Below are 14336 nucleotides of genomic sequence, written 5' to 3' on the forward strand. Positions count from 1 at the left end.
TCGTTGTCCAGGGCTGCTGACACATACCACACACTGGTTGGCTTAAACAATAGGAAATTATTTCCTCACAGTTTGGAGGCTGGAAGTGCAAAATCCAGCCTTTGGCAGGGCTTGCTTTCTCCTGGCGCCTGCAGCCTTCTGGTGCTGGCTGTGGCCCTCCTTGGCATCTCTCTATTCTTCTCAGTCTTCTGGTAGCTGCACCTGACATTCCTTTGTGAAAAAGTTCTTCAGATATTATCCACTGGATTAAGGACCACCCTCATTTATTTTGGCCACCTTAACTGATAACGTGGAGGGAAACTAAGAGTTTTGCTACTGAACTGGCGTCATTTGCCAAAATAGAGAAAATGTTATTGGAAAGATAGTTGATAGCAATTTTCTGAACTGTTGAGGAAAGCTTAGGTTCTGGGGGAAAGACATGCTTTATTGGATACAAAGGTGAGCACTTGGTTTCCTTTGGAAATATAGGAGAAGAAAATAGGCTTGGCTGACTAAAGGGCATCTTGTTAGTGCATTATAGCTAATGTCTGTTGGGTGCTTCTATTTGTTTATTACAGGTCTGAAGCTGTATACCTTATACTGCAGAGCTTGAGAACTTGCTTTCTTCTTAAAGGACTCCCAACAGATCATCACAATTAGAACTCCACTCTTCCTTTTTCTTTCCTCTGTGTTAATTTATTCAGTGGGTGTTTAACTCTCTTCTCCTGCGAAAGACCTTTGCTAGGTTCTGTGTGAATATAACAATAACTACTCTACCAGACTTGTCTGCATTTTAACTGAATTATCTAGAGAAAAAGAAAGGAAGGCATGGTTGCTTGAAAACGGATAGACAGATAGATGCTTGCTAGAGCATCCAGTAATGTAGAAGGGTCTAGAAGAGATAGAACTATAAAGAAAATTTGGGATAGTGATAGACCTGAAAGAGGTGTGGAAGTCTAGGGGGAAATTAATGGAAAGAAAAGTAGCGTATATTAAAATTTTAAAACTTAAAGAATATCTTTTGAAAAAATAACAATAACCATGAATAAGGAATTTTAGTTGAAAAAGGCAGGCAGCATAAACTGGTGAATGAGAAGAAATAGATCAAAAAAAAAAAAAAAGGAAAGGTAAGAAAAACCACCCCAAATGACATATTGCAACTTCCGTAAGATTGAGAGGAAATTAGAACTTGGTGGCAAGGAATGGGTCAGGAATTCAGGCAGGACACAGTGGGGATGACTTGTGTCTGTTGCACGAGTCAGCAGGAGATGCAGTGGTGGGGGCGACTCCCCGCTGGGGGCTGCGATCGGCTGGCAGTGTCTTCACTCGCACGCCTGGTGGTCGAGGTTCTGGGATTTGAGCTCCGGTGGTCCTCCTGGCGCACGTGGCCGTTCCCTGTGGCCTGGGCTTCCCCAGGTGGTCAGATTCATTCGTGGAGGCTCGGGTGTGCACATGGGATTGCTCCACCGGATTCAGTGGAAGGGCTTTGCCTTTGTGGCCCAGCCTGGGGAGTCACCTAGTGTCACTTCTCCCTACTCTGGGTGGAAGCATTCACAAGCCCATCCAGATTTAAGTGAAGGGAAATTAGACTACGCTCCCCGAGTAGTAGAGTGTGGAATGCGGGAGACTCTTGCAGCCTTGTTGGTAAATACAGCCTGCTGTGGTCAACAGAAGACAAAACAGGGCCCGGTGACGCCGTGGCAGTCCTTCCTTCAAGTCCCTGCTCGCTTCCCCTCCTCTGTCACAGCCGAGAGCCGGCTACTCCTCTCTCCAGCCCCTTTATTTTGTCTTTTGCGTTTTGACTAATGCCCTTAAGCCACTGAGGCACTATGCAGTAGCTCGGATTTTGAGTGACTTCTTATTTACTGTAATATCGAGGTCAGCGTCCTTTTATTTGATTTTGTTATACTTTTGCTGCAAGTCCACAGCTTATCCAATTTGTATCTATTTGAGCTTCTCAGTCTTCCTTCTATTACGCTTTTACTTACATTTTTTTAAAACTCTGGTTCACATGCGCTGCTTCCTCCTCCTGTGTCATTATTTATGGGCTCCCCTTTCCTGGATTGTTTTCTTGTCCTTCCTTCTCTTCACGTTTTATCGATACTTTGAAGCAGACGTCAGAACATATCTGCCCACGAGTCCCCTCGGCCGGGCTGTGCTGGTCTCCCCTGCTCTTCCTGGTGGCTTGTCTTCTCTGCAGTCTCGCAGATCCTTACTTTCCCTAAGGGCAGGGGTGCTGGCTGCTCTGGCTCCTCCTCGGCCTGCTCTTTGGTTGGTCATTGGTCGACTGGTGGCAGTGGCGGTAGGCAGTGGACCTTGAGTGAGTGCCAACGGAGGCAGCTTTACACGAGCTCATTTCATCTCACAGGTCTTATGAGCTAAAGTCTGCTCTCCTGTTTATTTTCCAGGTGAGGAAGCTGAGCACCTGGAGCTGAGCTCTCCTGCTGGTGCAGCAGGTTGGGGCTGTGAGCCCAGGCAGCATGGCCCAGAGCACACTGCCCTGGCAGCGGATGGCCTAGTGCACACTCAAGCCAGGTCCTTAGTGGAGAATAAGCGGGCTCCTTCCACCGATGTGCTTACTTAAATTTAAAATGTGCACCAGTTTTGTTATGGAGCGTTGGCAGTTCTTTACACTATTAACGTATTAATCCCTTGTTAAATCTTTTCATGGGGTTATTAAATATCTTTAATTTAGTTTTATAGAGCTGATAAATCTTACTTAGAATCTTCTAACAAATCACTGATAAGAACCAGTATTAAAAGTTAATTGCCCCCAAAGTCATGTTACTAAGTAAAGGCGGGCGCTTCCTAATGAGCTTCATTTCACCAGGCCCTGTAGGTTCCAGAAATTCATTTTAAGTTGCTTGACTGGAACTTGTTTCTGTGAGAGAATACATAGTGTTAAATGTAGTGTATAAGTTCTCAGGCTAGGTCACAGGAGGAAAAAAAAAAGCCATTTAATTTGCAGATACTGTGGTTCCTGAAATTGGGCCTTAGGAGTTGAGTGGTATTTGTTCACTAATATTCACCTGCAGGTATGGTGCGCTGTGCCATGGGGCTCTTGCACTAACGTTTGGATTTCTTACTTGGACACCAGGAACACACAACTTTCTGTCACAGGAGAAATAGGACCTTCTTCCCCTCCTCTCTTCCCAGCCACCCTTCTTACTGTCAGCTTGAGCAGAGGACTTCCTTAGCCTGACCGCCTGTGCCTTAGGCCCCGTGAAGAGGCCAGGTGGGCCCGGCTGGCTGATGGCCAAGGAGCGGGGCTCCTGGGGTTAAGGCATTTTGGAAGTTTAGCTTTCCTGGTGACGCTCTTTTTTCTCTGGCAATCCCAGATAAGACCGGTTTGCTTCTCTTTCCAGTGCTGCTGCTCTTTGTGTTGCTTTGCTTTCTTGTGTGTGTGTGAGAGAGAAATACGACGTACACAAAAACAGGTATGAAAAATGTTCAACTCAGGCAGGAATTGGCAAAGCAAACAAGCACACAGCCACATACCACCTTCTAGAACAAGAAAGAGCACGTTCCCCGGCCTCAGAAGCTCCCTGGTGTTCCCTCCCTGCCACAGCACTCTTCCTGTCCCCTGGCAGAAATCACGATGATTCCTTTTATGGAAATAACCTCTTGCTTTTATTTATAATTTCATCATCTAAGAACGTATTCCCAAACAAATAATTTTACCTTCCTTAGAATTTTACATAAATGAGATCATGCTGATTGTGTTCATTTGCATCTTGCTTCTTTTGCTCAGTATATTAAGATTCATTCATTTTGTTGCCTGTAGCTGCAGTCCATTTTTGTTGCTATGTGATGTTCCATTATGTGATTATATTGCAATTTATCCATCGTGTTGTTGAATTGGAATTTTGATCATTATGCCCATAATAGGTTTTAGGTTATTATGAACAATGCTGCTATATATGTATAATGGTGCACATGCCTCAGTTTCTTTAGGCTGAGATGAGGAGCATCCCATCCTCAGAGTGAAATTGCTAAGTTGTGGGGTGTGCATAGCTGCAACATTAGTAGACAATTCCAGTCTGTTGTCCGAAGTGGTGGTTCCAGTTTACACTCCTACCAGCAGCATGTGAGAATCCTTGTTGTTTCCTGTTTTTCCCAACACTTGGTACTGTCAGACTTTTAAATTTATACCAATATCATGGTTTTAATATGCATTTCCCTTATTATTAAAAAGCTTGAACATCTTTTCCTATGTTTTTTGGCTGTTTGGATTTTGTGATCTTTTGCCTATTTTTCTGTTGGGTGACCTTTTTCTTATTGATATCTTTAGATATTCTGAATACAAGTCCTTTGATATTTAAATATGTTACAAATATCTTCCCAAACTTTATCTTACCTGTTTTCAGTCTGTTTATATTGTCTTTTGATGAATAAGAGTTCCAATTTATAATGTGGTCAGTTTATTAATCTTTTCCTTTGTAGTTAATTTATATATCTTAATACTTTTCTTACTCTGAGGTCATTAAGGTATTTTCTTATATTATCTTTTAAAAGGCCTATAATTTGCATTTTACCTTTAGATCAGTAATAGATCTGGGACTGATTTTGCTATGGTATGAGGTGGGACCCAATTTCATATTTTCCCCCTGTGGAGGTCAGTTGTTCTGGCATCATTTATTGGAAAGGCACTCCTTACCTGCTGTCTGCACCACCTCTGTCATAAGACCCGTGTCCAGAGTATATGCTTTGATCTGCTTCTAGGCTCCTTCTCTGTCCGTGATCTTTGTCTATCTCTGCAGTAGCATCGCATTGATGTAGTTCCTGTTGCTTTGTAAATGAGTCTTGGAATCTGATAGATAATTGTTTCCATTTCATTGTTCTTCCTGAGTGTCTTGGACTTTCATGTTTATTTCTGTTTCCATAAATATTTTGGAATCTGTCAAGTTCACAAACACACCTGTTGGGATCTTTATTAGAATGCCTTGATGCTGCAAGGTCATTTGGGGAAGAATAGTTCATGTAATGAAAGAAAACAAAACTAACAAAAAATAATCACTGGAAATGGTTTTCAGATTAAAGAAGACTAGTGGGTAATGATGACCAAAGGAGAAATGTTGCTATGGACGTGTATTAGATGATACTAAAGTATCAATGTATTAGTCATGGTTCTCCAGGGAAACAGAATCAAAAAGAGATAGCTGTCAATAGTATGCGATGTTATAAGAGTCTCTCACGTGACCGTGGGGATGCACAAGTCCAGGTTCTGCAGGCAGGCTGCAACCAGGGGCTCAAGTGTAAGTCCAGTGAAGGTTCTTGATGAGGTCTGGGAGATGCTGGCTGTCCAAAGATGAGCTGGGAAATTCTCACTCAGTGCTGGAATCACTTTCCCTTTTAAGGCATTCAGTTGATTGGATAAAGCATCACTCATTGCTGATGGCAGTCTCCGTGATTGATGTAATTGTAATCAGCTATCAATGATTTACCACTGCAGTAAAGTCAATGGTGACTAAAGACCATAAATGCCCTTGTATTACAGTTATCCCAGTGCTTACTTGACCAAACAACTGGGGACATTTACCTGGCTGAGTTGACACATTAGCCTAACCATCACAATCAGTATTAAATTTACTGATGAGGGGGAAACGGACTTGACCCAGTGGTTAGGGCGTCCGTCTACCACATGGGAGGTCCGTGGTTCAAACCCCAGGCCTCCTTGACCCGTGTGGAGCTGGCCCATGTGCAGTGCTGATGCGTGCAAGGAGTGCCCTGCCACGCAGGGGTGTCCCCCGCATAGGGGAGCCCCATGTGCAAGGATTGCGCCCCGTAAGGAGAGCCGCCCAGCATGAAAGAAAGTGCAGCCTGCCCAGGAATGGCGCCACCCACACTTCCCGTGCCGCTGACGACAACAGAAGCGGACAAAGAAACAAGACACAGCAAATAGACACAGAGAACAAACAACCGGGGGGGGGGAATTAAATAAATAAATAAATCTTTAAAAAAAAAAAATAAATTTACTGATGAGTGTGATAATTATATTTTTACCTTTGTTCTTGGGAGATACATGCTAAAGAATTGAAGGTGAAATGTTAGTCTACCTTGTGATGTCTACTACCAATCTCAACTCAAAAAAGGAGGGAGTAAGAGGGGAGAGAAGGGAGTTAGAGTAATAATGGCCAAATGTGAACAACTGGTGAATCTAGATGAAAGGTAAATGGGTTATTTATTGATTATAATAACTTTTCTACAGGTTTAAAATTTTTCAAAATAAAAGTTGGGGGAAATTAAATTTCATTTGTGTTTCAAATAGGAGAGAGCCAGATCTAAAGTTATGCATTATCTTACAGTTCTGTATTAACCAGGTTTGCCACTAAAACTGATAGTGAGTCAGCCAAACATGATTGGTTATTTTAAAAATTCTCTAGTTATTTTGAGCTTATTCAGTATTTTTTCAACCATACTGGAACATAAGTGTCTGTGGGCTGTCTCTCCTTTTGTGCTCATTGATTTCAGAGTTCTGAAAACCTCTTCCTGTGTCTTACTTCAAGGTGAGCAAAGTAATTCATGGGAATTACATTCCATGCAATCTAGCTCTATAAAACTATGCTAAATTTTTTTTACTGAAAGCATTTCTGTGTCTGGATACGAATGTTTGTATTTTTCATAACGGGTTGCAGATCCTTTGTTCTCACCGCAGCTCTCCTCAAGTCCGTACGGCAGACTGAGTTGTGTTTCAGTGTTCAGTTGTTGCAGCCAAGGCACGCAGGAAGTTCAGTCATTTGTGAGTCATGCAGTGAATTGGTAATGCAGTGGACTCACAGTTATTGACTCTTCTTTGTATTGGTCTCTCCCTCTTGTCATCAATGTTAATATGTGGTTTCTTAGTAAAATGACTTGTAATTTAAAATAGCTAACAGCAACAAAAAATGTTTTAACAGCAAAAGGAAGAGCTGAGCTTCTGAAGATCAATCTTCGTGAGGTTGAATTAGACCCTGATATTCAACTGGAGGATATAGCAGAGAAGATTGAGGGCTATTCTGGTGCTGACATAACTAATGTTTGCAGGTATATTTTTAATGATCTGTGATGATCTGTGATTGATTTGGCCTGACGAATGGTGTAAGTTAAAGTCCCTGTATTAGCCTTTGAAAGCAGCCACCCAGTTGCTTGAAACGATTTCCCATTTGTTTTGTTTTGCTTCTGCATGACTTCATTCATCGGTTATTGTTAGGTGTAAGATTAGGTACCAGTATGGTCACTTAGCTTTTTAACCCTTTCATTTTTAAGAAATTGTTGTGCCTAGCTTGGTAATAATGACTTGGACAGCCTAAGGTTAATTTAGCACTGCATTGGAGTCCAGCTGCAAGAATATAAAAGGACGACCATTTAGTTTTGATTGACATTGTTTTACCACTTGCAGATGAGCAAAGCTCATCACTTTGTGCTGTGGACATAATACATGCTATTTTAAAAATCTCCCTATCAATTTAGTGGCATCATAATTTAGACAGTTCACATCAGGCAGAGCTAAAAAGAGGATTTTTTCTTTTATTTCTTACTTTCCAAACTATACTTAAATTGACATTGGGTTTCTAACCTTTTCTGCTAGTATTTTCCTACGTTTGGCCAAGTTGAGTGGCACACGAATTCACAATCATTTCTACTATTGCTATAGGAAAACTATTTAAAACTTTCTGAATTTGTGGTTTTGATTGGCTTCGTCTTCCTAATGGCATTGATTGTGAGCACTGATTGTCCACTTATTATGAACCTTCAAAATTATTTAAAATGGGCAGAATGGAGCTGAGAATGGCATTAAAAGAAGCAGGATTTTATCCTTTTAGTTGGCTACAAACACTCCATGGAGGGAATTTCCTGTCCACTCTATATGGGGGTATTCATATCTAGAGAGAAAAGTTCTTCCCTTCCCCTTCTGACTAGACTTGACAATCTGGGGTGTGGTTTTGAATTGTCTTAACAGTAGCCATATGTCATTTCCAAGTGTGTCATTCAGTATTTCAGAATTCAGCTTCAGTGTCCTGAACTTCTTGGCTGTCTTTGAGAAGGAGGTAGGGAAAAGACAATTCAGTACTATCTAAGCACAATGCAGACTTTTAGTGTTCATCAACTCTGCATTTCATGTTTGAGTTCTGTGCATCCTTTTTTAACCTCTTCTGAACCCTCAGGATGTCCTGTAAGTGGATAACTCTAAGCAGCATCATAAAAACACATGAAGTGATCTTTTGAATGTTTTACCTTAACTTTGTTACAGTTGAAAGTGTTTAAAACATTTGCAGTAGTTAGTATTGACTGGTTTTTGTGTATTTTTAGGGATGCCTCTTTAATGGCAATGAGACGGCGAATCAATGGCTTAAGTCCGGAAGAGATCCGCGCACTTTCTAAAGAGGAGCTTCAGATGCCTGTCACCAAAGGAGACTTCGAATTGGCCCTTAAGAAAATTGCTAAGTCTGTCTCTGCTGCAGACTTGGAGAAATACGAAAAATGGATGGTTGAATTTGGATCGGCTTGAATTTCTGGTATCTTTGTTCATAAACTGGGAAGAAATTCTTGGAATTTTTTAAAAAGATGTGGAATTTTTCATTGGTGAGATTTTCACTTAAGGAGGAAAAATGTCCACAAACCACAGAGAATATTAAAAGTAGCTGAGAAATAGGAAAGCCTTCCTGGAGGGGCCTTGCACTGCCCTCTCCAGCCCAGGGCTGCAGGAAGGCTGCAGAGCTGTCCCAGCGGTCTCAGAGACGGCACAGCATGCGCAAGGAACTGGCAGTGGCTTTTGTTTGTTTGTTTTGTTTTGTTTCTGGTTCTTTGCTCTGTGAACATGAGGAACCTGTATAAGTTGGCTTTTAACATCAAAAATGGGTTTGTGTCTAATTAACATTTCATTGTTAGGAGAAGAGTGATTTTAAAGCTTAGATGAAATGATTTGCTAGTTAAAATCCTTTAGAACACAGTGGTTACTTACTGTTAACATCTGTCGATTAGAATTTTCACTCCTCCTCACCGCCCCCCCTACCTCCACACCATTTCTTTTTATCAGCTTTTCAGTCATTTCTTGAGCTTTACGGTCTTAGAATCATCTTGCCAGAATTGTTTCTCTGGTCTTTTAGTATCTGTTGCTGGTGCTGCTTATTTTCATATTGGAAGGGTGGGAAGAATATTATGTTTATATAACAGGCAATTCTTCATTTTGGACTTTTAAGTTTATTTTCACTTTTCTTTCAGTGTGTTCAAACAGATATAACCTCTACTTTTCTCATCTTCATGATTGATTTTTGTTTTGACTTTGGTATTCCAAATAAATACTTCGGGATTTTAAACAAATCCACTTTCTTGTGGCTAATACAAAACAAACAAAACAAAGCAAATCTTTATGCTTTTCCTGACAGCATGTTTAAGAAAATAACATTGTACATAATGAACATTAGGTATAATCTTTGAAAATTCTACCTTGCTGAACTTGAGAACTTTTACACACAGTAGGATTAGGATACAAATCCAGCATGCTCATTCAATTTAGCAAGAATGAGATAATAGAATGAAGCCAAAAAAAGTAGATGGCATATATCCAATCACAAGTAGATTATACTGGTTAGTTTTTTTTAAAGTTACATTTATCCTATTTGACTAGGCAAAATATGCTATAATGGACAAACTTTAGAATTTTTTGTTTGATATTCTGAATTCTAAATTTTAGATAACACCTACTTACTGTATTAAAACTAAAAATAATATAACTTTTTAGGCATTTAAAACTTTTATTCTCTTGCTTAAGAGATTTGTTTCTTGCTTATCCCTACTAAGAACTATAAATGCCTTATATTCTTTTCAGAAAACTTAAGTCTCAATCAATTTAAAATTTAATATCCTTCTCATGCTATAAATTGCCCCCTTTCCTCTGAGGCATAAATTATAAGAGTTAAAATCATAAGGCATCATGATTTTATTGTGATTGAATTAATTGAAATGAGAGAAGTTTCCTTTCATTTGTGAACTTTTTAAAAATAAAAAATAAATAATCCCACTAAGATTGTCTTGCAAACTATTTCCAGTCATTAACATTTTGTTTTCTCCTGAATCCTTTAGGCAGTTGTTAAAACATCAGTGTTTAGATTGTTAAAACTCGTTTGTAATACTTTAGTTGATTAGTTAACACCATTTCTAGGTTTTGTGCTATTTGTCTTGGCATGCATTTAATTTTTTTTGAATTCTTTATGGATAACTGTCATCATAGTTATGATTCTTTTATTGCCTATTAAGCAATATTTGGAGCTTTCTGGAAGCTTATCTTTACTATGTTAATGAGTCAGGTGTCCTTCTTTCATTCCTTTATTACTTATTTTTCTCTGTCAGTGGATGGTGAATGCTCTGTATATCTTCAACCTCTTAAAGGATCTTGAAAAGATACCTCAGTTGTTCTGTCCACCTTTAATGCACATTGCATATACATTGTCCTTTTTGCAAAAGGCTGCTTTGCCTTACACAGAATTGTTTTGTTTGTTTTGTATTTTTCCAGGTTGCAGTAGCAGATGCATTGTCAAATTACAAAAGTGTGGTTCCTTTAATTCATCTAAAAACATGATGATATTCTGGGTGCCGCAGCACTGTGATTCTGCTTTGTAAATATCTGATCAGATAGTTCTTGGCATGCGCATCTCCGTGGGTGCTCCGCGGGGCACTGGGGGAGTGCTGGTGCTGGGCGCTGGAGAAGACGGGGCGTTCCCCCTGACCCTCCAGGGTGCACACGGTGTGCCTTGGGGCTCTGGCGAGTGAATGGTGGTTTAGGTCAGATGGACAGGCACAAGAACCGTGTGTGCCCTGGAAAGATTCTGTATATGTGTATAAACACTTCTTCTTTCTTCTCTTTTTAAATCTGTTTTAAAATAACTGATACCATTTATTTGAACTATATATAACCAACATGACTGTTTCCTAGAGATCTGGTTATTTCCACACACCATTTTTTATCATTTTCTAGGCTATATTCAGTAAACGTTTTACTCCCACAACTCCTTTTTTTTCCTGGAAAAAAATTAACAACGATAAATGTACTACACAAATGGCTCTTAATGTGGGCTGAAACTTTCTGGTGACCCACATACAAAATAGAGTAGAAAAGGCATCACGGGCTTTTTATTCATCTTGCAGACAGCAGCAGTCCACATGGCGAATGACCAACACACTTTGTCCTCGGACTCCGCCTCCACAGAATGCAAGAAAACGTGGGCCAGGGAGCACACCGTGGGCCAGCTGCCTGACCAGGGCTTCCTTCGAGCTCCCGAGAGGCAGGTTTTATGATGTGGTATTTGACGTAAAAAAAAATAGGCTAAAATCACTGTTTACTCATAAAGTGAGCTGGCAAATTATCTGGTGAATCTCCACACGGATACATCAGGAAAGCATGTGCTATACAGCCCCAGCTTTGTTCAGTGATCGTCACTCTTCACCTTTGTTGTCGCCTACCTACTGGACACGAGGTGATTGATACTCTTTAGGTTTTGAACAGCCTGAGCCCATTTGAATTCCTTCCTTGGCAGGAAGTGATAGACACTGTCAGTCTGCTGTGTCTGTGAGTCTTTCTCCATGGTGTAAATGATGAGAATCGTGGAACAGTAACTAGTGGGCAGCGTGCTAATGCCCCCCTCCCCTCTAACTAGAGAAGGGGAAGGATGGGTGTGGGGTTCTGTCCTGTGAGCCGTTTGGCTCCTTCACTGTTGTCTTGGTTGTGGTATCTTTGTTTGCAGAATAGTAGGTTCCCAGTCTTCCCCGTATTTTATTTATAATGAATTACCTTAGGATCTATACTGTATGACAGGCATAAAACGTAAAGGATGTTTGCGGGCCTTTTCCAAGAAAGGGTCGTGTTACCTTGTAAAAAATAGTTGTTTTTCTTCTGACATTTTTGTCTTTTGTTCCTTAACTGTTTTGATTGTATAATATTTTTTAGATATTACCTTATTTGTGATGCACATAATATTTATGTGAATCTAAGAATCTCTCACAATAGAAAAAAGTAGAAATTATAGTTTAGGACATGTCAGGAGGATAGAAATATTTGAACTCCAAATGTTTTTTTCTCATCTACACTAATTATTTTTGCAGAAAAAGCTGAAAGCTATTATACTTCCTGTAAGTTAACTTATTTATACTTTTAAATTAGGATTTTCATACTTATTTATTTAGTTTCTTAGGATATTTGCTTGTAATGTTGTTTCTTAATGTGGAAAAACAGTATGAGTATTTAAAAAATAAAATCCCTAGGGTAATAGATGTTGTTTTCAACATTCACCTCATTAACAGTAATCCTTTCAATTTTTATTAGGTTTTTGGCTCTGGACAACTCTTTGGCTTTAATGATATTATAAATTTCCAGGTGTTTTGTTAATCAGAACAGGAAAAATTTTAAGGTAATGTCATAACATTGATTCTTTTAATTTAACTGCTTTCACTTCATATATATACATATATATGTACACATATGAATGAACCCTGGATATTGCTTTATCAACTTCAGCCTGAAGTTTTTGAAAATTTGGAAATTTGGCACAACAAATAAGGAATTATTATAGAGAAGTATCCCTGCTTTAAAAAGGGCTCCCATTTCATTTTATATTCAAGACTATAAAATGCACATTTATTTTACAGTCTCTGAAGTGACAATATATTGCCCTTTGGAAAACCTGAAATTTTACACATTTTATTCCCAGAGTCTACCTCATTTGACTAGGCTTAGTTTTAGGGTGGAATGCATTGAAAATGTAATTAAATTTGGTTCATCATCATCTATGCAGGTTTATTTCTTTAAATACTTCCTTCCCTTCTACTCTTGCCTTCTTTCTTTTTTTTTAAAGATACTTAGATTAGACTACAGAAATGTCATGTAAAAAATATTGGGGATTCCCATATGCCCTGCTCCCTACACCTTGCACACTTTCCCACATTAACAACATCCTTCATTAGTGAGGTACATTCATTGCCATTGATGAACACATTTTGGAGCACTGCCACTAAGCATGGGTTAAAGTTTACATTGCACCTTACATTCTCTCCCTCCCACTTCTGTAGGTTTTGGCAAGATATATAATGGCCTGCATCTGTTGTCGCAATGTCATTCAGGACAATTCTCAAGTCCTGAAAATGCCCCCATATTATACCTTTATTTCCTCTCTCCCTGCCCTCAGAACTGCCAGTGGCCACTGCCTCCTCATCAATGATATAATTTCTTCCATTGCTAGAATCACAATAAGTCTATAGTAGAATACCAGTAAGTCTACTTTAGTGCATAGTTCATTCCCGAATCCTGAAGATTCTGGGATGGTGATGTCCACTCCACCTCTAATTGAGAGGGGGCTGCGATCCCATGGAGCTGATGGATGGGACTCGCTTGCTTGCAGTTATAGACTGTCCCGGTTTCTTGGTATGGTGGTTGTCCATCAGCACCTCCTTGTTAGTTGTCCTGGGTGAGAACAATGAACTTGAGAGTAGGTGTTGCAACTCTGTTGAAATTCAGCTCTTGCCTTCTTTCGTTGATTTTTTTTTATCCTTGGAATTTTTATTTTAAAATATTTTGTTTTTCTTCCTCTGCAAAGCCATATATTCCAAATTAAGCCTCTGTGAAGTGTCTGAATTACCTTTCCGCTCTTTATTATGGCCAGGTTCATCATTTGGATGTGTTTTGTTTAAGGAACACTTTTTAAACATAACCCATATTCTCTGTTCTCATAGTTTCATAAATGCATACTAAGGTGACTATATTAAAAATTTTGGAACCTAACTGATCTTGTGTCCATTCTCTATAAACGTAAGTACTTTATGAAAACACACAAATGGACACATGTATATTTGCTCGGTGGTGTGACCCTCAGTTAATACTGTCATGGACACATTGTCCGGAGACACCAGTACATGTTGTGATGGTTTCTGTGTGTATTGTTAAGATTTGTGTTTTAGTGTTTGTCTCCCTGCATTTTGAAGCTAGTTTAAGAAAAAGACATTTCCAAATTGTATGTATTGAACGTGTTTTTCCTTCCATCTGTGCGCTGCTACTTTGCTAGACTCACGAGCTTAGCTGTGTTTGTGCATAGGTTGTAATTTGGTAATAAATTTCTGGAGTGTTTGCTGGTTGTTGGTGTTTTCTTTGGGGCTCATATTTGATATACAGTCACTGGGACACTTGCCGCTGCCAGCCAGAGCTCCAGATCCCTCACCAGTAAGGAATGACTTCCCTTGGAGGTTGATTTCTTCCAGAAGCACATGTTTTAAACCTGACATTTTGTGTTTGCCATACATTATACTAATAATTTCAGGATTGATGCAGGAAAGATAAGAGTCACTTTTCAGTTCATTCTAATTGGCTTAATAAATACATTTATCTTATTTGT

The 14336-nt window shown here is 39.5% G+C and overlaps 1 protein-coding gene across 9 annotated transcripts in view; it reads left to right on the forward strand.

Annotated features, from left to right (window-relative positions):
* Positions 1-14071, forward strand: part of KATNAL1 (katanin catalytic subunit A1 like 1) — a 90470-nt gene extending 76399 nt beyond the window's left edge. For 5 of the 9 annotated variants that reach the window (XM_023584770.2, XM_058277003.1, XM_004478922.4 and 2 more), the window contains 2 exons: positions 6876-7002; positions 8269-14071. In XM_023584770.2, the coding sequence (XP_023440538.1) occupies positions 6876-7002; positions 8269-8467 (326 nt within the window). In that variant the 3' untranslated portion in view covers positions 8468-14071. The remainder of the gene's footprint in view (positions 1-6875; positions 7003-8268) is intronic. The other 4 variants (XM_058277004.1, XM_058277006.1, XM_004478924.4 and 1 more) reach the window with 1 other exon arrangement.
* Positions 14072-14336: the final 265 nt, after the last annotated feature.

Source organism: Dasypus novemcinctus, chromosome 15 (assembly GCF_030445035.2).
Source record: "Dasypus novemcinctus isolate mDasNov1 chromosome 15, mDasNov1.1.hap2, whole genome shotgun sequence".
Lineage (NCBI taxonomy): Eukaryota > Metazoa > Chordata > Mammalia > Cingulata > Dasypodidae > Dasypus > Dasypus novemcinctus.